The 20,559-nt window shown below is 35.3% G+C and overlaps 2 protein-coding genes across 10 annotated transcripts; both read left to right on the top strand.

The window, feature by feature from the left end:
- The first annotated feature begins 1,554 nt into the window (after positions 1–1,554).
- LOC135616065 (pentatricopeptide repeat-containing protein At4g02750-like) lies at positions 1,555–8,408 on the top strand. 8 transcript variants are annotated; one of them, XR_010488268.1, is made up of 5 exons: positions 1,555–1,840; positions 2,080–2,192; positions 3,391–5,300; positions 5,936–6,041; positions 7,595–7,957. XR_010488268.1 is itself a non-coding variant. In XM_065115246.1 (4 exons), exons 2-4 carry the CDS (start codon positions 2,124–2,126, stop codon positions 5,976–5,978), a joined length of 2,022 nt encoding a protein of 673 aa, XP_064971318.1. In that variant the 5' UTR covers positions 1,555–1,840; positions 2,080–2,123; the 3' UTR covers positions 5,979–7,984. The 8 variants fall into 8 exon arrangements, 5 of the variants coding, with proteins under 5 accessions (XP_064971318.1, XP_064971326.1, XP_064971331.1 ...); XR_010488270.1 differs by having other exon boundaries at positions 3,394–3,571; positions 7,595–7,609; XR_010488269.1 differs by having other exon boundaries at positions 3,394–3,571; positions 5,936–8,408.
- Positions 8,409–8,567: 159 nt separating this feature from the next.
- Positions 8,568–20,250, top strand: SSI (soluble starch synthase 1, chloroplastic/amyloplastic). 2 transcript variants are annotated; one of them, XM_065115227.1, is made up of 15 exons: positions 8,568–9,165; positions 9,831–10,279; positions 10,963–11,040; positions 11,120–11,244; positions 12,368–12,449; positions 12,527–12,700; positions 12,817–12,898; positions 13,017–13,108; positions 13,242–13,304; positions 13,415–13,474; positions 16,264–16,388; positions 16,465–16,573; positions 16,656–16,711; positions 16,873–16,912; positions 19,898–20,250. In XM_065115227.1, exons 1-15 carry the CDS (start codon positions 8,745–8,747, stop codon positions 20,054–20,056), a joined length of 2,115 nt encoding a protein of 704 aa, XP_064971299.1. In that variant the 5' UTR covers positions 8,568–8,744; the 3' UTR covers positions 20,057–20,250. The 2 variants fall into 2 exon arrangements, with proteins under 2 accessions (XP_064971299.1, XP_018679644.2); XM_018824099.2 differs by having other exon boundaries at positions 8,569–9,165; positions 13,385–13,474.
- Positions 20,251–20,559: the final 309 nt, after the last annotated feature.

Genomic DNA, 20,559 nt, shown 5'->3' with positions numbered 1-20,559 from the left:
CTACATTGCTTCAAAATTTAGAATCTCCATTTGTAAATCCCTTCAATTAACCACCACCATTATTACCACAATTGCATGCCCATTGAACCCACTAGCTGTTAAGTAATATAATAAAAACTCCAACTTAATTTAATTTAATCGCCCCCAAGAGAATCCGAGGGTTTGACTGATGATTTATATGACGCTAAAAAAGAAATGCAAGATTAAGTTGCTGATAAAAACTTTGATTATTGATAATAAAAAATTGAAATCAAAATTCCACTTCACCACTGACTACAACAAAGATCCAATGTCATGCCTTTGTCATTAAGGCATGAATACTCCTTTCAGTACGATTGGCTGAAAATTCTAAATGTCACATTTATCTTAGGCATTTTACCGAAAATGGCGCCCTCTATTCATTTTTTTCACTTGTATAAAAATATATTTAGATTTTTACTTAAATGACATTAGAATCCCATCATATTCAAAATTAAAACTTATTTGATCTAATATAAATTCATAAACCTTTCTTTTAATAGCTTGTTTGAAGAATTTAAAATATGTTTGTCTATCTAAACTTATGTTTCAGTTCATCCTATCCTAACAAGAATCATAACTTCTGATCTTTTGATACTCAACTGCTTATAAATCTATGTTAGAAACTTTAATTTTTATAAAATTTATTTCGTTGCAAACTAGATTTGTAGTTTTATTTTTTGATATATGAACCGAAAGATTTAGAGTCCAAACCCTACCTAGTTTTCTATTGAAGCTGACCATATAAATTCTACAAAATAGAGATTTATTCTAATATTTAGTCACCAAATTATTTATAACTTTCGGTTAGAAATACAATTTGTATGAAACTTATTTTACTTGAAAGTATATTAAAATATCATTCCAATAATATGTTTCTTAAGTGAATTGGAGCATAGTTCGAATTATTTGTTCAATATGATATTTATCCGATGATACATTCGATCATTAGCATATTAAAAATTTTTAATATTGATATTTAATTATCATAATTTTTTTAAAAAAATAATATTAATCATCTTAGAATCATATCCTAAAAGTTTGAATTGAACTAATAGAATTTATCAAGTTACATATGAAAAATAAATAAGTTATACTCAATTATAATATTAGTTTACAAACTTAAAATTTAATAATTAGTTATCATAATATCATTAAAAAATACTAATTATCCTAGAATCATATCTTAGTAGTTTTGTAAAAAATTGAGTTGGATTAGTGGAAGTTGATTAAGTCATACATGAAATTGAACTAATGATAATTTAATATTTTTAAGATTAGAGATATTTTATAATAGTTCAGAAGATATTATATCAGTTGTATTAATTTGAAATATATTATATTATATTTTATTATAAATTATCCAATAAATCGTGCCGGCGGCTGAGAAAGATAAGCTGCACAGACGCGAGTTGTGAGGAGAAAAATAAACATGATTATAAATAAGAAAATATTATTATTATCTTTTAAAGGAATTATGAATAGTAAAAAAAGATGATAAATAGTAAAAAGGACCCGTATATGTAATAAAAAAACATAAGGGCTCGGAAGAGAAGCGTTCTCCACCGCTCCGTCGGGAACGGTCGTCGCCGCTCTCCCCTCTCTCCCTCACTCTCTTCTGGCTCTTCTCTTTCCGTCCCGCTTCTCCCCTGTTCTCTCCTCTTCCTCCTCCCTCCGTGGGGCCGGAAATCGCTGGCGCCCTCTCCTTCTCTCCCCTCCCTCTTTCGCTTTCTCTCCAGCTAGAAAACTGGACTCGAACCGAAAGACTACATCAGAAATCTCTGCAGACCGTGACCACAGTGCAAGAATGTTTTAGAATCTGGTAAATGCTTTTGAACTTTATGCCCCGTGTAAATGTAGAAGTCTGCAACTTTCATATGCTATACATGGAACTCAAGTGTTCGTCTTGGGTTGCCTTATGTGTTTTATTCTATTAGCTTTATTTGATGTCTGTGACCTTGATTTGACTTATGCCTTCATCCAACTAACTTTGTTAAAATCAATGGACGCTCACCGTATCTCAATTTTGTATGTTTTGATTGTATTTTTCTCTTACTGTAGAATAATGATAAAAATTTTCAACGCTGAGGACCGAAAACAGGAGGATGCAACAAATTCCAATGGAAAAGCTTCTGTCCAAAAGCAAAGTCTTGAAGCATCGTGCCATCATAAAGGTTTGTCTAAATTTAAGTGGCCTTTGAAGTCATTCAACTTCTTGTGTACATCAACGTGTGCGTTTTGGTATGGTCTTTATAACCTGAACCTCTTTTTGAAACTTGCGTTGTTTACGGTAAGGATCATATCATCATACAACGGCATATGCCAAAAATATCTTATTCTCATGGTAAAACTGAAGCTATTGATATCTGGTGGCAAAGATGATTGTTGCATAGGGACTCACATGTTACTAACGAAAACCTCCATTCTGTTAATTCGAAAGTTTTTAGAGGCCATGGCAAATTTAGTGGTTGCTATTGTAACTGTTGTTAATATTACGGAAAAAATAAGTTGTCAGCCTATCAAGTTGCAAAAACTATGAGGTCCTTGCTAGGAAATAAAGGATCTGCTTATCTGAAACCCTCTCAGTTGGCGATCTACCATATGCATGTCATCATGGATTGCTTATATAAGAAGTATTACCTATGATATATAAGCAAATTGTCACTAACATAGGAGCTTAATAAGGTTGTGTCTGCTTAGACCAAATGTTGATGATTAGGCCTCTTTCTCTCTCACATGTATCCACCTGATTTCTGCTTTATTTTTGACTAGTTAGTTTTGCTATTGGTAAAGCATGATCTATTCCATGTCATTTTAACAACATTCCACAGGCATTGCTTTGTATGGTTTTAGTTCTTCACACTCTTTCTTTTTTGTCGATAGATGACACAGAGTTGAATACATAAAATTGATTATTTTAGTGCTTTTTTAAGTTCATTGATGTGTGCAGCATCCCAGTTTTGTGTTCGTATGCTGACATCGGTACTGTGTTTAAACATTTCTGTTGGATCTTGAGCATTTTTATATATAACCACTTCAAGCTGGAACTTATTTTTGGCAGCTTGTTCTGATATACTGTAATCCAAGTTTAAAACCTTTTATGTAGACCTGAACTTTTTCATGCCATGCTAATTTCTTTGCTAGTTTTTGTTTTATTCACCTGCCTTCCCATGAATATTCATCGGTTCAAGTGACTTGGAATTATGTGACGATAAAGTTTCTAACTTTTCCTGCAACATTGTGCTCATTTTCTCATTTCTCTGTGAAAGAACAGATATGAAAATCTTCATTTTCTTTTATGTTTTTTAGAGGTAACTTTTTTGTTACTTTAAAGAGATTTCAGACTTCTCTACATTTTATATTTTATTGAAGCAGGTTGATGATTCTCATCCTTTTTTCTGGAACACCATCATTAGAAGCTATGTGCAAGGTCACAAACCATGGGAAGCCATATATTTTTTCCGTCGGATGCTGCAGAGAAATGTTTCTCCTGACAAATTCACGTTCCCGTTTATACTTAAAGCCTGTGCGAGTGCTGCGGCACTCAGAGAAGGTGAACAAATCCACTGTCATATTTTAAAGAGTCCTCATAACTTCGACTTGTTTGTGCAGGGCTCTTTGATATTCATGTACGCCAGCTGCCAAAAGATTGATTCTGCACATGCTTCATTTGGTGCAATGCTCTACAAGAATTTGATCAGTTGGAACATGATTATCGATGCTTTTGTCAAACATGGAAGCATTATTAGTGCATTTGAGTTGTTTGTTCAGATGCCAGAACGTGATTTATTCTCCTGGAATATAATGATCCATGGGTTCACAAAAAATGGTCAGATAGAATCAGCAAGAAGGCTGTTTGATGAGATGCCCATGAGAGATATTGTCTCATGGAATTCCATCATTGATGGATATGCTAAGTGCAGAGATATGAGAGCTGCAAGGAAACTGTTTGATGAATCTCCTATCAAGGACGAAGTGACCTGGGGAATTATGCTTAATGGGTATGCAAAATGTGGTCAAATCACTATTGCCCATAATTGGTTTGAAAAGTTGCCCTATAAGAATTCAATCAATTGGAATTGTTTGATCGATGGATATGTTAGATGTGGTAATATCATATTGGCACATAAGTTATTTGATCTGATGCCTAATAGAAATGTAACTTCATTTAACATCATGCTGGATGCCTATATGAAGCGAGGAGAATTGGGACTTGCATGTGAAATATTTGATAATATGCCTGTGAAGGATGTTGTCTCTTGGAATATCATGATTGATGGGAATGCTAGACTTGGAAGAATCACAGTATCGAGAAAGCTGTTTGAGACCATGCCATGTAGGGATGTGGTCTCATGGAATACAATGATTGCTGGCTACAAGGATAATGGAGAATCCAAAGAAGCCATTGAACTATTTACCAAAATGAATATGCTAGGAGAAAAGCCTGATTGCTCTACTTTAGCTATTGTTCTTTCTGCTATTGCTGACTTAGGTTTTTTCCTCCAAGGTAGATGGGTTCATGCATATATTGATAGGTATAACGTCCCTCTGGACGGTGTTGTTGGTGTTGCTCTCATAGACATGTATTCCAAGTGTGGTTATGTTGATATCGCTCTGAGCATCTTTGATGACGTCCCTCGAAAGGATAGGGATCATTGGAATTCAATAATATCAGGGTCAGCAGTGCATGGCCATGGTAGTCTAGCAATCTCCTTATTTCAAGACATGGAACAATCGATGATTGGACCAGATGATATAACTTTCATTGGTCTTTTAAGCGCCTGCAGTCATGCTGGCTTAGTTTATGAGGGTCAGTGGTATTTTAAGTATATGAGCTTAAAATATGGAATAAGCCCCAAGATCCAGCATTATGGCTGTATGGTAGATCTTCTAAGCCGTGCAGGCCATCTAGAGGAAGCAATTGCACTGGTGAACAACATGCCAGTAAGTGCTAATGACATTATTTGGAGAGCCCTTCTTGGTGCTTCTAGGAATCACGGAAATATTGAAATCGCTGAATTTGCAGCAAGACAACTTATCGAGTTGGTTCCTCGTGATAGTAGCTCTTATGTGCTATTGTCTAACATATACGTGTTCAGAGATCAACATGAATCTGCCAAGGAACTATGGAAAACTATGAAGAAAAAGGGAGTGTCTAAGACCATTGGTTGTAGCTGTATTGAAATTCATGGATTCCTCCATGAGTTTACTGTGGGACACAATTCACACCCACAAATCAAAGAGATATACCTTTTACTCGACAACATGACTCAAGCATTGAGGTTAGAAGGTTATTTGGCAGATGTGAGATGCTCATTGTTTGACATTGAGCTGTAGATATGCTTTTGTTTGAAATATTGGAGCAGTTTCTTATTTGTTCTTTTACCATCAACACAGAAGGCTGTCTATTTACCAGAAATGATTGAGGTGTAAACGGTCATTGTAGTAGATTGAGGGTGACAATAGGTTGAAGTACATTCTTTGTTCTAGTGGGTCATCAGATTGGCCTAAAGATTAGGATTTAATGCTGATCCCTGTCTCCCTGATATAATCATATACTAACAAGGAACACATTAGACCTCTTATTCTTGTACTAATGAGTAATGACTATATCATCATTCATATTATTTAAACCATCATGATATTTTATTATTAGTTTTTTCTAAATCAATAAAAATCATATACAAACCTTTCTTCTGCATTTATATTTTTTCATTAATTATCTTAATAAATAAATAAACTAAGGTTGCACCCAACAAGAAAGGTATGAGATTTTGTTTATTTAATTTCCAGTGCCGAATACCTACATGTTGCACCATGTATTTTTTTCATATTAAATATGTAATTTGTCATCTTTTTTCCATGTAGGGCTCATTGTTTCATCAGTTTGATTCTTAACTCTTATTTTTGTTTTCAGTCTCTACAGAGTGTGGTTTCCAAGGAGGTGGTACAGCTTTTAGACAAACTTTGTACCAAAGTGTCATTCCATAGGCTATATAATCTGATCTGATTTCTGCAAATGGGTACTTCTTAATTTGATTGGTTCTTTCCTTGCTGCTGATCTTGTTTGTCAAAGCTCTTCTAGTCTGATATATTGACATCTTTCCTGCATTTTGATAGTCAGGTTCTGTAGATTGACAATGACCATCAGTTATATTCTTTTAATTCTTTGACGTAAGAATTAGTGCTGCTCTTCTATCACGGATTCTAGTCCAGTATACCAAATGATGAAGTTCCTTTATAACGTTTTAGAATATAAGTATTATTAATAAATTGCTTCATGAACAACTGAAGTTCTTGAGCCTAAATTTGTACTGCCTACGTTTTCAAAATATTTAGTGATCACAAGTATTTATGCACCTGATATGAAGCATGAGAAAACATTTTTGATATGCCTGGACATGTTTGTTGCTTTTACTCACACCTACAGTTTAGCTTTCTGTTATCTGTTAGTACAGACATAATCCCTGGAACTTGTATATGTACATTTATTTATTCATGAAATTTGTACATACTGCTCCTCCTAGTTCAGTTCCTCTTGAAAAGTCTCTAAATTACATTAATTGGAACATACCCATGAATAGTTTGGGCTTAGAAGTCTGGACGGATTAGAATCTCAGATCTAATAGTAATAGACATTTTCCAAGTAAGCAAATCATGGATGATATTTCTGATCTTGTAGCCAAACATTCACAAAGCTAATTAGTCGTTCACTATGGAACAGTACTAGAAAAATGGGAATTGGTGAGAATTATTTACACCTGGCACTCATGCAATCATCAGTCATATTTAAGATGTTTTTTCACATACTTTTATGGATTATTTTTTATCAGTGTGTAGTTCCTCTGATAGATATATAGCATGTCTCTACTTTTCATTGCTGATAATGATATTTATTGAACCAAAATGTCAGGCAAGAATAATTAGTTAAACATTGTATATGGGTTTAGTATCCACAATAGCACGTATATAATGTGGAATGTTCATAATAGAAGTTTTTGATGCAAGTATAATAAGCTGGATTGACATTAGCAAGAAATGAAATGATGCTGAATGAACTGTGGTGAATTCATGAAGATATATTTGTATGCAGACATGAGTCACACTTTAATCGAACTATGGATCCCTTTTTTTTTTGTTTGTCTATCACTCACACAGTAGCGCAGGTCCTTAGAACTTCCTGGTTGATATCAATAATGGAGAACTCAAACACTGATGAGCATGATTTGGCATATGTAACTTATATACAAGCCAAACTCTAAATTTTAGTCAAATCTCCTACTCAGTTATTCTAGTGATTCTAAAAAAATGAACTCTTTTGAAGGTCTGTTGCACTCTTTTGATTCAACTTAAGCTTTACAATTATTCAAGTTGTTCCTCCTTTTTTCTTGTGTCTATCCATGTTTAAGGTTTAGGCTGTCGATTTATATGACATATAATGTAATTTTCTTCACTACTTGTGCAAGCCCTTTTCTTTTCTTTGGATGCAAAGAATTTAAGTTTTCACATTTTCTACTTGATCAATGGTTTAGGTTTCAGATTGTGATGTCTGTCAGGTTTTTTTTGGGTGTTTTAGGTTAAATTATATGGGACATGCAACATGTCTATTTTCCATCCAAATGCTTCCAGATCAACAAGTGCTTGTTTGCGCTGTATTATATCCACAAGGAACAAAATTAGTTTGACTGTTTCATATTGACCTTTCAGTTTACATCAGATGGTTTGTTACTGATGGCTTATCCTGTAGATTACTGCTGCTTCATGTCACGATAAGGCCAAATCAAATGATTATGCTGAGAAGACGTCTTGTGATTAATAAACATTTCATGATATGCTTCTATTTTCCAAAGGTGTCAAATGGCTCCATTGATGACTAGTAAAATCTAATGACATCAATATATATAAGTTTTTGTATTTGGACGGATGTATATGGTAACTTAGAATTTCAAGGAATAAATACTAAAATAATTGATTTTATAGGGATACATATGTTTTTATTTCCAAGAAAAGGATGCGTGTGTAATTGTCCCTAAAATTAAATAATTTTTGGTCGAATACTTAAAATTATAAATTTTATTTTACCTCAACATAGTTAAAATCCATCGTAAATGTATATTATTTTTGCAGGCAACTGATGAAAAAGAAGATACCTTTGGAGGTAACTACATGTCTTATTACGGAAATCAAAATAAACCGGCACGATAGCACCGTGAGCCGGGATGAAAACCGTGGCTCGCTAACCAATAGTAAAATTAGAACGTTACAAACTATATGCCGAGATCGTAGTATAACGGCACGATATTGTCCACGGCCGTACACGGGATTCCTTTGAAGGTCTCTCTTTCGCAGGTGACTTGCTCGTGACCTAATTGAATTATTTTTCTTACATATTCGTTAGACACGTCCTTGTATACCTTAATATATGTTCGCGAAGTTGACGGTGGCCTATTTTGGGGCTAATCAGAACACAGGTATCCGAGACGGGTGGACAACACTGGTTTGTGAAAGAACTCGCGTTAGTTCCTTTTAAAGCTGGACTCTCCCGGGAAACTCTCCCACTCCGATCGGCTCGCGAAGCATAAAGAAACTCGACGCCACACGCACACAAACCCACGCAGAGTCTCTCGTCCGTCGCTCTATTCTTTTGCTTTTCTCTTTTCCTCATCGACGGGTTCCCCGTTCTTATTATTCCATTCTTTTCTCTCGATTCACGTTTCTTCTCTTCGATGTCATCTCCGATCTTCTCTCTTCTTCTCCTCCCCCACTCCGCTGCACCGCCCATGGCGGCGATCTGCGCGCACCGCACCCCCTTCGCCGCCGCTAAACCCCAGCCCCCCCATGGCGGTCCCCGTCCTTCGCCTCCATCCACCGTCGGATCGCCCCGTTGGATCCGGCGGAGCTACTGCTCCCACGTCGCCAGGTGGTGGTCCGCCGCCGAGCGGCGCAGTAGAAAGGAGGAGGAGGACTGGCCCTACCTGTCCGCCATCGGGAAAGCCGCTGACCCCGATGGTGGTGCTGTCCAGGAGAATGGACTCCTCGATCCCACGTTGTTGGCGATCGGAAGGACGCAGAATTTGGGTGATGATTCCGTCGGAGAGCAGAAGACGGAGGAACTTGCTGGCGTTCTCGAAGAGGAAGAAACCAATGGTAGTTGCATTTTAACGCGTGACCTCCTTGGTTGAGAATAAATTTTTGACCCCTTCATCGACTATGATGGTTGGAAAGAACATTGATGATGGATTCCTTGAAATATCTTCCCTGTTGGTTCGTCCTAATTATGGTATTAGGAAAAACCTTTTGGTTGAACCTATTGACATTAGGTTATGAAAATATAAAATGACAAGTTAGCAAAATCAAGTGCCTTGTGATGATATCAGTTGATTTCACACCAACTGGTGTGAGTTAGATATTTAAAGTAACTAAATTGGAATGTCTTGAACGGTGGCTCCACTGGGTGGTTGCTCCTCTGTGATTTGGGTGTCAAGTGGTTGTCAAGAAACAGCCTCTCTGTGTATTGGGGAAGGCTGTCATTAGAACTTATCCTGGAATTCTTGACTTGCTGGAATCTCATGTATTTGGCCTTTGTGTCAGGAGTTAGCACTTAGCACCAAATAATACTCCTTGTCTTCTTTGTGGTGTTCTTTTGTCATATTTTACTCTTTGATTCAGATCTGAAATAAACTGCAATCTTTTCATCTCAATGAATATTTACTGTTACTTCTTTTATTTGTGCTGTTCGTGCTTAAAAATCTATGGTTAGATGCTTTGGAATTGCGGATTTTCTGATGAAAATTGCTTTATTTGATGTCTAGGGGATGACAGTGTGTCAGCTTCTAGGACTGTTCTTGATTCCAGTGTAGAAGTTTCGGATTCTAGCACTGTCCCTGATTGTATCGTGGAAGAAACCAAAGCAGAAAAAGAGGTTTTAATGTCTAGCAGTGCTCTTGATGTTGAAGAAGAAGAAGAAACTGATGAACAAGAGCAAACCCAGACTCGGGTAACTCGCACTATTGTTTTTGTTAGTGCTGAAGCTGCTCCTTATTCGAAAACAGGAGGATTAGGAGATGTTTGTGGTTCATTACCTATTTCTCTTGCTGCTCGTGGTCATCGTGTAATGGTGGTATCTCCAAGATACTTAAATGGTGTTTCAAATAAAAATTTTGCTAATGCAATTGATACTGGAGTCCGCATCAAGGTTCTGTGCTTTGGAGGAGAACATGAAGTTTCTTTTTATCATGAGTACAGAGCAGGTGTTGATTGGGTATTTACTGTCAATATTTAATACTCCAAAATTTTTTATGTAATTTTTTTCTTGTACATATATGTGAAATTATTAGGATCTGTGTGCATATTAATTTCCATCGCAGTTGAATGAAAGAGATATGCATGCTTTACACGTGATGCAGTTGATGATCTATTTGCACTGACATTTTGTTTTTGAATTAGTTAAGTTTTTTATTAGCAATATGCTATATCCTGAGATGTAATAGATCAAGTTCTGGAGCTAGTAAACACTCTCACAGGTCCAAGCCCGTCCAGAAAGTGAAAATGGAATTGTCATTGTGGCGATTTCACCTATTCAATGAGACTGTTACCGATAACACAAAACATGATAATTCTTTTTATGAGTGTACTGCTTATACTGAAAATTGCACACGATCTAACATTTATCCCTTTTTTTTTGTTGTTTTTCCCTTAAACCCTAAAATATTAAGATGGAAATTGTAAAATAATACATCCATCTGTTCATGTTTGTGTTGATGCTTATTTGTAATTAAATTGACATAACAAGTTACATAGGATTATAATATATATGTGTCATGCTCTCTGCTAGCATGCATGCATTAATATGTGCCCATTCCTGAGCAGAAGTGCATGACTGCACGCACCATTCTTATGCTTAATCATTTAGATTAATATTTCTTTTTCATCTTATGTGGTCAGGTTTTTGTCGATCATCCTTCTTATCATAGAGCTGGAAATCCATATGGTGATTCCAATGGAGCTTTTGGTGACAATCAGGTTATTCTGAATTAATGGTAAAGCATGCGGTTACAAGTTGGCTTTTCTATGTATAACTTAGCCACCATTACTTTTGCAGTTTAGGTTCACAATACTGTGCTATGCAGCTTGCGAGGCTCCATTAGTGCTTCCTCTGGGAGGTTACACTTATGGCGAGAAAAGCTTATTCATTGTCAATGATTGGCATGCATCCCTTGTGGCAGTGTATGCAGTAAAATTATTTTAATACTATATTTTTCTATGTAAAGTGTGTGTAACATGTGACTGTTGAGTAATTTTTGGACCAATTTTTTCTGTCAACTATTGGACAAACATATTTATTCTCTGGCTTTTGGAGGTCAACAGATCCTGCAAGATAATGAATAGATAGGTTAAATGTCCAGGATCAGGAGTCCATCTCGTAACTAGATAAATTCTCATTCGGAGTTGATTGTTGCTTTCAATATGCAGCTGCAGCTGTAGGATCAATGACATTATAAAGCGAAATCAAAGAAGCCAATTTCTTTTGCACTTCTATATGATCTTTCCTGCTTTAAATATGATACAAGCTGGTTCATTATAGTTTATTGTGATGTTGGGATACCTTTATTGTGTCCTGTTAATGACTCGTGTACTCCATATCAAGTGAATAAGATGTATGTAGAGGTGTTAAGTTGTAAGATCCAACCCATGAATAGTTTTAAAAGATGTGGATATGAATATGCCAAGCCATGCAATACTATTATTGTGGTAGAAATATGGGGTAGTATAATATTAGTCCACACCATGAATCTCACCTTTTGTTATGAAAAGTAATACTGATCCGATGAACTAACCTCCCGTACACCAATGGTATACCCACATTTAAGTGGACTGGTTATGCTGATTGATGCAGATAAACACAGGCCATCAATGGTCCAGTAAGGTAGATACGGATTGGTGTATGTTAATACAAGCCCATACCTCGCTTAACCAATCCTAGATATGGTTTATTCTTGAGCTGGACTTTTTACTTGATTCACATACACCATCCAGTAGATATCTGACCTATCAATATGACATGGGACTAGTATAGAAATATGTTAGATAAAACATGAAATTTAAATCCTAGTTTGTGTATTGTACTTTGCATGACTTTTGATTTTTCTAGGATGGTTGATCTGATCGTTAATGCAATAATTTTTGTAACACCTTAACCTAGAATAACCAACTTTCTGTCAAGTCCTTTCTAGACCTGCCAAAGTTTTTATTTATTAAGTAAATTAATACTGACTTATTTGTTTAAATTGACATGTTTGATGCTGTCTCTATTTTCTTTGATGGATTTTTTTATATGTATTTGATTTAGCCTTCTGGCTGCAAAATACCGTCCATATGGTGTTTATAAAGATGCCCGCAGCATTCTTGTCATTCATAACCTAGCACACCAGGTACTGAATTTATCTCTGTTGTTGTTCATTCACCTGTTTCATTTCTCATTCTTATCTTTGATGCTCTGTATTGGAAGGGAGTAGAACCAGCAACTACATATGAGTACATGGGACTGCCCCCAGAGTGGTATGGTGCTCTTGAATGGATTTTTCCTACTTGGGCAAGGAAGCATGCCCTTGACAAGGGTGAGGCTGTCAATCTTCTTAAGGGTGCAATTGTGACAGCTGACCGTATAGTGACTGTTAGTCAGGTCATTTGCTACCTTTGTATTATGTCCCAGGATATGTTACCTAAAGAAGTGGCTTAATATAAAACAGAAAAAATAATACCTTGCCTATTGTTAAATCTGAACGTCTTTGTTGATAGGGTTACTCTTGGGAAATAACAACTCCTGAAGGTGGGCATGGTCTGAATGAGCTTCTAAATAGTCGAAAATTTGTTCTGAATGGTACTCTCAAGTCTCAACCATAGTACCATCTGGGTTGGCTTTTTTTCGATAGACCAGCTTTAAAATTTTTATAATGAATGACAAAATTCTGTTTCTTCTGAGTTTTCTTTCTTTACAGGGATCACAAATGGCATAGATACTAATGAATGGAACCCTACTTCTGACAAGCATATCCCATTTCATTACTCTGTAGATGATCTCTCTGGAAAGGTTTGCATATTTCATAATTTTCATTATGCTGTGGCCTCTGTATTTAACACTAAAGTAATTGTTGTTGCTTTTTCTGCTTCTTGTGAATACTCATTTGACTTTTGTCTCGCTTCGAGTGATTTACAATCTTCAGGCTCAATGTAAAGCAGCTTTACAGAAGGAATTGGGTCTTCCTATCAGGCCCGATTGCCCACTGGTAATTGTTACTATTCAGTCAGATGATGATTATTATTATCTTTACATAATTTCCACATCAGGTTACAATGGTGTTCGCAGATTGGCTTCATTGGACGGTTGGACTATCAGAAGGGGACTGATGTGATCAGGTCAGCACTGCATGAGTTGTTGCAGGATGATATCCAATTTGTAAGTTAATCATTTCTTATGGCAAGGTTTTAATTCTTTTTGGGCTTCAGAGTTTTCCAGTTTTTTGAGCTTTTGTGGTTTCAGCTGAAGTTAAAAGCTATGGTAAAAGAAAAGACATGAATATAGACAGGAGAAGTAAATAAAAGAATCAAGCAACAATAATGTGGAAAAACTACTGTTGGACTAAAGGCATTTAAGTTGTTGAGTATCTATTTATAGTGTTAGATTCAGTAGAATTGTGCTGAAAGTAACATTGTGCTGCTTGTGCATATCGTGAACTGGAGTAAATGTATGTTATGGGAATGCAATTCTATCTAGTTATTAACTACAATTACTAGTATAATACATGTATATATGTTTGTGATTTGAGTCTTAATAATCAGGACCTTCACTTGAGCAAACTTATGAGTTATGACAAACAGACAGTCTTTCTTGGTAAGTTAAAGAGTCAAATATAGAAGAGATTAAATTAATTGTAACAAGATCAATGGAGTGGAACTTAGGAAGTGGATGATGGTTTCATGTAGATGATCCCCTCTCCATGCCTTTCATTGCCATTGGAGTTGGTACTGATTGGGTATTCTTACCTTGATGCAGTTATGGAAATCCAGAAAGAACTTGTTTCTCTCCTACCTGTCTAGATGTTGTCTGCTCCTTGAGAATTATAGTATTTTTTTTCATTGGATCAGCTCACTTCAGTCTGTTACTATTGCTTTGAGTATGCTAGAAATGTTAGTGTCGTTTAAGCATAAGGGCATCTATGATAAAGCCAGTTTTATCTACTACTCGACTATTTTCTTTGTCCATGGCATAACCTTATTGAATTTGATATTGAGGGATTTTTCAGGCATATGTGCTCCTTGTTCTCCTATAGGTGCTACTTACTTGATGAGAACTCCAACAGCTTTGATCTCTATCTACGGGGTGCAACAACTTTACCATCCCCTTCAATGGTGTGATAGAAATTCAATGGCTCTTGGAGTTATGCTGGATACATCTATATCTAATAGGATCTTAAGAAGTTTTTGGTGCCCGCTAAGTGAAACATGATTCTGCATCTTGGATCAATCCTCATTTGTCCTCACCAATATATTTTTCTGAAAGATATTTGGAATTCCTTTAGTGATGGCAGAGAATGGTTTTTCTTACCTAATCATTGTGATGGTTGATTGGTACATGAGAAATATTTCATAGATCTGTGCTGAATGTCAGGTGAAGTATTATTCTTGCCTTTGTTGCGGAAGTGTACTGTATTGTTTATGAGCGTTTGTTGGGACTAATTTTTTCTATCATTGGTGATCCTATTATTGTTTCTTTGCACATCTAGGTACTTTGATGAGATTGCCAGTTGCTCCTCATTTCTGCTTCTCTTTCTTCTCCAGTTTCTCCTGTAGCACCAAGTATTGTGTCAGCATCATTTTCAGTTTACTTGGTGCACTATTGAACTCCCCAACTTAATTTAGTCAATTTGGTGCCTTGGGTAATTTGGATGTTAACATACTTTAGTCAGCTAGGGGTACACAAATGAACTAATTGAATTGAGAAACTGAACGAAACTGGTGCATTTGGTTCAAGTGATTTATCTTGATTGATTTATCCAGTTTAGAATGATCAAAACTGAGCAACCTTTTTATCATCATTTTTTCAATGTAAAATAATCTGAACCAAACTTCTGTATAATTTTTATAAACAACTAAGAATGGTACATTCCATTCTGGTAAATGCACTTGATTATCAAGAATGTAAGATAAAATATGTTATGTATACTTCAGTTGTATATGACACTCTTACTTACCCAAAAAAAGAAAGGTTGTATATGAGACAGTAACACAGAAGCGGAAGCCATTCAGGTGCTCCTAGTTTGTTATGTGATTAAAACCATCTAAAGCCACCTCATTCTCTTGAAATGGCTTGATTGTTAAAAAATTTATTTCATGTTTAGTGCTGCATGTTTGATTTAAAACAAATTGTATCATATAGACATATACTGAACTAAGTGGAAATCATTCATGCATCCAAATTTTTCTAGGAGCTAAATGTTGTGCTCATCTATGAACTACTCAAAGCAAGCTTAAGTTGATGTGTTATATTTATATCAATGATGTCACTAAATTTAAATATTTTCTTATCTAGCCTGCATCAATAATGTCATTGAATGTTATTTTTTAGTAAATCTTTCTTGATGTTAATTTCTCTTATCGACTTTGTGAGTGAATGAAGTTAATACATCCCTAGCCACTAATACTTGTGTAAAGAACAGACACGGGCTTTTGTTTCTCCAATCTGATAAAGAAAAAGTATTTAATGCACTGGTCAATGATTGGCCTAGCTATATGTTGGCACCTCCAGAGCAGGGTCAGCATGACATGCCAATACCTTTCAAGCATGGCAAGTACACATTTTGACCTATGTCAAATGCCGTGGCAACCATTGCTCCAATATTAGTTGGTTTCCAAATTATGTTACAATCTTTCCCCTCTTTCTTTTTTCTGGTTGTCTATGCTCGTAATCCATTTCAAAGATGTTATTATCTGGTTTTGTACTTCTAGAAGTTCTTTTGGTTCCTTCTTTTTTTCCCCTAAAATTCATAGTGGGATGGTTATGTGTGTTTTTGCCCACTTGTCTTCATATATTTAACTTCTGTTCTATGTTGTTTGTATAGATAAAATGACCATTACTAATTGGTTGCTAATGCAATTGTCTCAAGCATATATTGGAAGTTTTTGTTTTCCTCCATGATTGTCCACTTTTTTTTCTCTCTTTGAAATGTGTCTTCCCACCTGTTTCAGATTATGCTTGGATCAGGGAATCCAGAAACTGAAGATTGGATGCGTTGGGTAGAATCTACCAATAGAGAAAAGTTCCGTGGATGGGTTGGATTTAACGTCCCAGTTTCTCATCGGATAACTGCTGGGTATGAAATTCCTAACACATTGAACTTCTAGATTATTAAAAAGAAAATAAAGCTGATCAAAGCTCAAAATGGACAGTTGTGATATATTGTTAATGCCTTCGAGATATGAACCTTGTGGCTTAAATCAGTTGTACGCGATGAGATATGGAACTGTTCCAGTCGTCAACTGCACTGGTGGTCTCAGAGTAAGCTAGAAATGAGTGGTTGAAATTTCATCCTTGGCAGATTTCAATGAAATCTAATCTTGCTTCTTTCTTTGTATGTAAGGATACTGTTGAGAATTTTGACCCCTTTGCTACTGACAGCAGTGGTCAGGGAACAGGGTATGCTATTTATTCAGTAATTAGTTCACATAGTGATTGACGGATTAGTTTGAAACCTTGAATGCATCACTCATTTTATTTCTTCTCCTTTTAATGTATGGGAATGTTACTGTACTTTCTAAAGCTATTTTAGCTGATTATCTTTGCTGGATATATTGCAGGTGGAGATTTTCACCATTATCTAAGGAGAGCATGTTGTTGGTAAGCACAATAATTTCTGTTATGCAGAATGGTTGTACCATTTAAAGTTTACCCTGCTGTATTATGTGTTAGTATTAGAGTTGTAAAACAACCTGAGAGAGAAACAGTTATCTTCTGCAGAACTTTGTCTTATCTTTTTACTCAATGGGATAAAATGCCAATATTTATATATTACTTGAATAAAAAACCTTGTATCCTTTGATAGCGTGCAGATAGTTGCATTATATATACTATACCTATATTTATGGCTTAGGGTTTTATCTATTGGTTACAGGAGACTGAAATTTGTATTACCCTGTACCTTTGACATGACCAAAATTTTCAGTGTGTTAAAGTCCATACTGTTGAATTAGGATTTTCTTTGTCTTGCTATTGAATTTTTCTTACACGGACTTCACACTGGTCAAGATGAAGTAATTGTGTCCTCTCTATTTTGATCATCTTTTTTCTACTTTCTCTGATCTACAGCCTCCGCCCACCCATGTTGTAGGAATTCTCCTCTTATATCATAGTGAGGAGCACCTTCATATTGGTGTCCAGCATGAAATTCATGAAGGTGTTTTTTGTTAATAACTAAAATAGGTGTTTTCTGTAAATAATTAATAATGACGTTTTTGGTAAATAATTAACATGTTCTTTTACTTCTTTCCTGTAGAGTATATTTCCATATTGTTGACTCAAGTTATTTAAAATTTGATGTTATGTAAGTTATTGTCACAGATATTAACAGCAAGGTGCAAAAGTATGATTTTATAAGCAAACATTAAATGTGAAATTAAATATTGATACAGGGGGATGTAAACAATTTTTTAAAAAAACTATAAGTTGTGAAATGAGAACAATTATTTTTTTTATCAATGTGATGCTTTAGGTTGCTTTCTTTTAAAAGACTTGTTCTAGATGCTTCATGTATAGGGACCTGGGTTGGATCTGGCAATGATAGTGACCTCATTCATAAATGCTGGTACTAGTGATTAACCTAATATATTTGCTTCGTGACAATGGTTGGGTTATGTGAGTAGGCTACCAATTCTCAGAACACTTACTATCATGTACCTGCTAATCTGGCACATCAGCTACCAATTACTAGTTTTGTCAAGGTGTCCAGAGGTTTCAAAGGAAGGCATAAAATAAAAATAGTTGGTCAAGGAAGCAACTTTATGTATCCAGGTTATCTTCACTTCTTTGAGCATATATCTTATTCTCTTAAATAAAATAGCAAAGAAGGAGAAGGGTCTGTTCTTTATCACTATATATTCTCAAATCAATTTGATTTCTGTTTACTTGCGAAACAATTAAGCTGTCTGGCTCTATTTCCTAGCCAAATTAGATACCTGGAATTGAGAAAGTGCAGGTCTAAGACCAACAAGTTCAAATCTAGCTAGCTTTCTTGTAAAAGAACAGCAAGTGAAACCAGTATATCTGAGACTTAACAGTAGGAGATTACAATCTCTGTTAGGAATCATTAAAAACTTTACTTGCTTAAGGAAAAGATGAGGGAAACTGATTAAATGTTTCTAATTGTCAAAAAAATAAAAATGAGTTGACCTTAGAACAGCCTATCATAATATACTTAATCATCATCTTCATAGAATTGCAATAAGATGAACATTGAAATATTCAATGCAATTAGCTAAACTGCTGCATAGTACCCCACTTGTTATCAAGATAGCAGTTTTAGATGAGTCTTAATGAAAAAAAATAATTGTCAAATACAATAAATGAATTGCTAAAGTCATCATGGATTAGGTAAATTGTAGCAAATATCTTTTAGCCCATAATAGGAGACGCTTAACACTCTCTGGAAACTCACATGGGGAACTAAAATCCTAAAACATACATAACCAAGGAAAGTTGAGGAAGAAATGCCGACTCACTATTAGCTTATAATTGACTTCCTGAGATAGAAAATAGTTTTACGTCAGTTATACTCCTAAAGAACTGATGGTAGTAACATGCTTTAAAAATTGAGCTGGTTATCAATGTTCAATCTGATTGTATTTAATGAATGGTTCTTTGCTCGGACTGATACATACCACCCAATGCATACCAGTCTGATGGCATATCAAGTCAGTGGCTCATGCCTCCCTACACTATACATGCTCAAGTCTAAAAAAAAAAGGTTCTGTGATACTCGTATTTGGCTCGAGACCAGCATGGTATGGTACCCGAAGCATCAAACCATGGTTTAATGCTTTTGGATTTGTGAAATTGTCTACTAATCGATAGCTAACAGAAACAAAAAGTTGATTTAGAAAATATAGGTTCCTAGAAGTCTGCCATCTCATCTCGAATCATTTGTGGATTCAACATTTTGATTTTTGGCTGTTGAAGGAGAGATTACATAAACCCCTAATGAATTTTGTAGTTTGTTTGTCTACCATAGCCACAAGGACTATGGAGGAACAAGCAAAGAAGGCATAATGCTGAAGTACCTTAATGATTGTTGCTTTTGTCATTCCTCTATTATAATTCTAGTGCTTAAACTGAACACAGAGTTGGTGCAACACTTAGTAATATAGCAAACATGACAATTGAACAGTAAGTTGAATGTTGATGTAATGACCATCACTATTAAAATCAAGTAATAAAGGAATTTAATTTATCATATAACTTGTAAATTTGCAATTACATGTATAACTAGATCACTTCGTCTTGTTATCTTATTCAGATATTGTTTTGATATGATTGTTAATTAAACAAAAGTAGCAATTTATGGAGTTATTGAACCCCCTAAACTGACTTGCTGTAATTTTGTTGAAACAAAAATGTGGATTATAAGAAACCATTAAGGTGACCTCCAGCATAGCCTAGGCGATCAGCCAAATCTTATAACCTGTAGCTGTCTAATCTTGTTTTCTAGAGTTGATGTGATTGTATTATTGTCTTCTATTTGATTAGTCTACAGCCTGTTGATGTATATATATGAAGCTCATGCATTCATTTTCTAATATGTCACTGCATTTGTGATTTAATTATTCTCAGAAATTAAGGGTTGCAATTCAAACGTATAGAGAACACAAGGCTTCCTGGGAAGGGCTCATGAAGCGGGGAATGTCAAAAGATTTCTCATGGGACAGTGCTGCGATACAATACGAGCGGATCTTTGATTGGACGTTTGTAGATCCTCCATACATTAGATAAGTAGTGGATACTGTCTGTCGACAGATTCATTTCGTTGGACTGCCTCATATCGTTAATTTGTTTCCTGTCAAAGTCAATTTAGAAGTTGGAAGGTGTGGATGAAGTGATGTTTTGTTATATCCATTTATTTGTTCTATATACAATAATTTTGTTCTGTTTGGAAGTTAATAATCCTTGTTGACGTTTTGGGCCAATCCTTCGTGCATGTGTGTATAATATATGTGAATGTTTACTCTCAGCACAAATTTCACATTCAGTTTCAGTTTTTATGTAATGTCATTTTCAATTTGAATTATGGACAATAGATTTTGGTGTTTCTCTTGTAGGTTTAGGTGCTTCTAGCATTATCAGTATGTATTGAGTTGTACCAAATATATCGACTCATGGTACATACGATACATTGAAATGTATTACCGATCTTTTGTCGGACCAATACATATCAACATGAAACCTTGGGTTTTAGTTGAAGACAATAATATCATAAATATGTGTACAATTTTGTT

The sequence above is a fragment of the Musa acuminata genome, chromosome BXJ1-3 (assembly GCF_036884655.1).
Source record: "Musa acuminata AAA Group cultivar baxijiao chromosome BXJ1-3, Cavendish_Baxijiao_AAA, whole genome shotgun sequence".
NCBI classification, from domain to species: Eukaryota; Viridiplantae; Streptophyta; class Magnoliopsida; order Zingiberales; family Musaceae; genus Musa; species Musa acuminata.
This window is presented reverse-complemented; position numbering and strand designations above follow the sequence as displayed.

Excerpts from the sequence above, each read along its gene's own strand:
- LOC135616065 (XM_065115234.1), top strand. The coding sequence starts at position 2,124 with ATGCAACAAATTCCAATGGAAAAGCTTCTGTCCAAAAGCAAAGTCTTG. Across the intron at positions 2,193-3,390 it reads AGCATCGTGCCATCATAAAG|CAGGTTGATGATTCTCATCC; the intron begins GTTTGTCTAAAT and ends ATTTTATTGAAG.
- SSI (XM_018824099.2), top strand. The coding sequence starts at position 8,745 with ATGTCATCTCCGATCTTCTCTCTTCTTCTCCTCCCCCACTCCGCTGCA. Across the intron at positions 11,245-12,367 it reads CATGCATCCCTTGTGGCAGT|CCTTCTGGCTGCAAAATACC; the intron begins GTATGCAGTAAA and ends TATTTGATTTAG. Across the intron at positions 16,574-16,655 it reads ACTGCACTGGTGGTCTCAGA|GATACTGTTGAGAATTTTGA; the intron begins GTAAGCTAGAAA and ends TTTGTATGTAAG.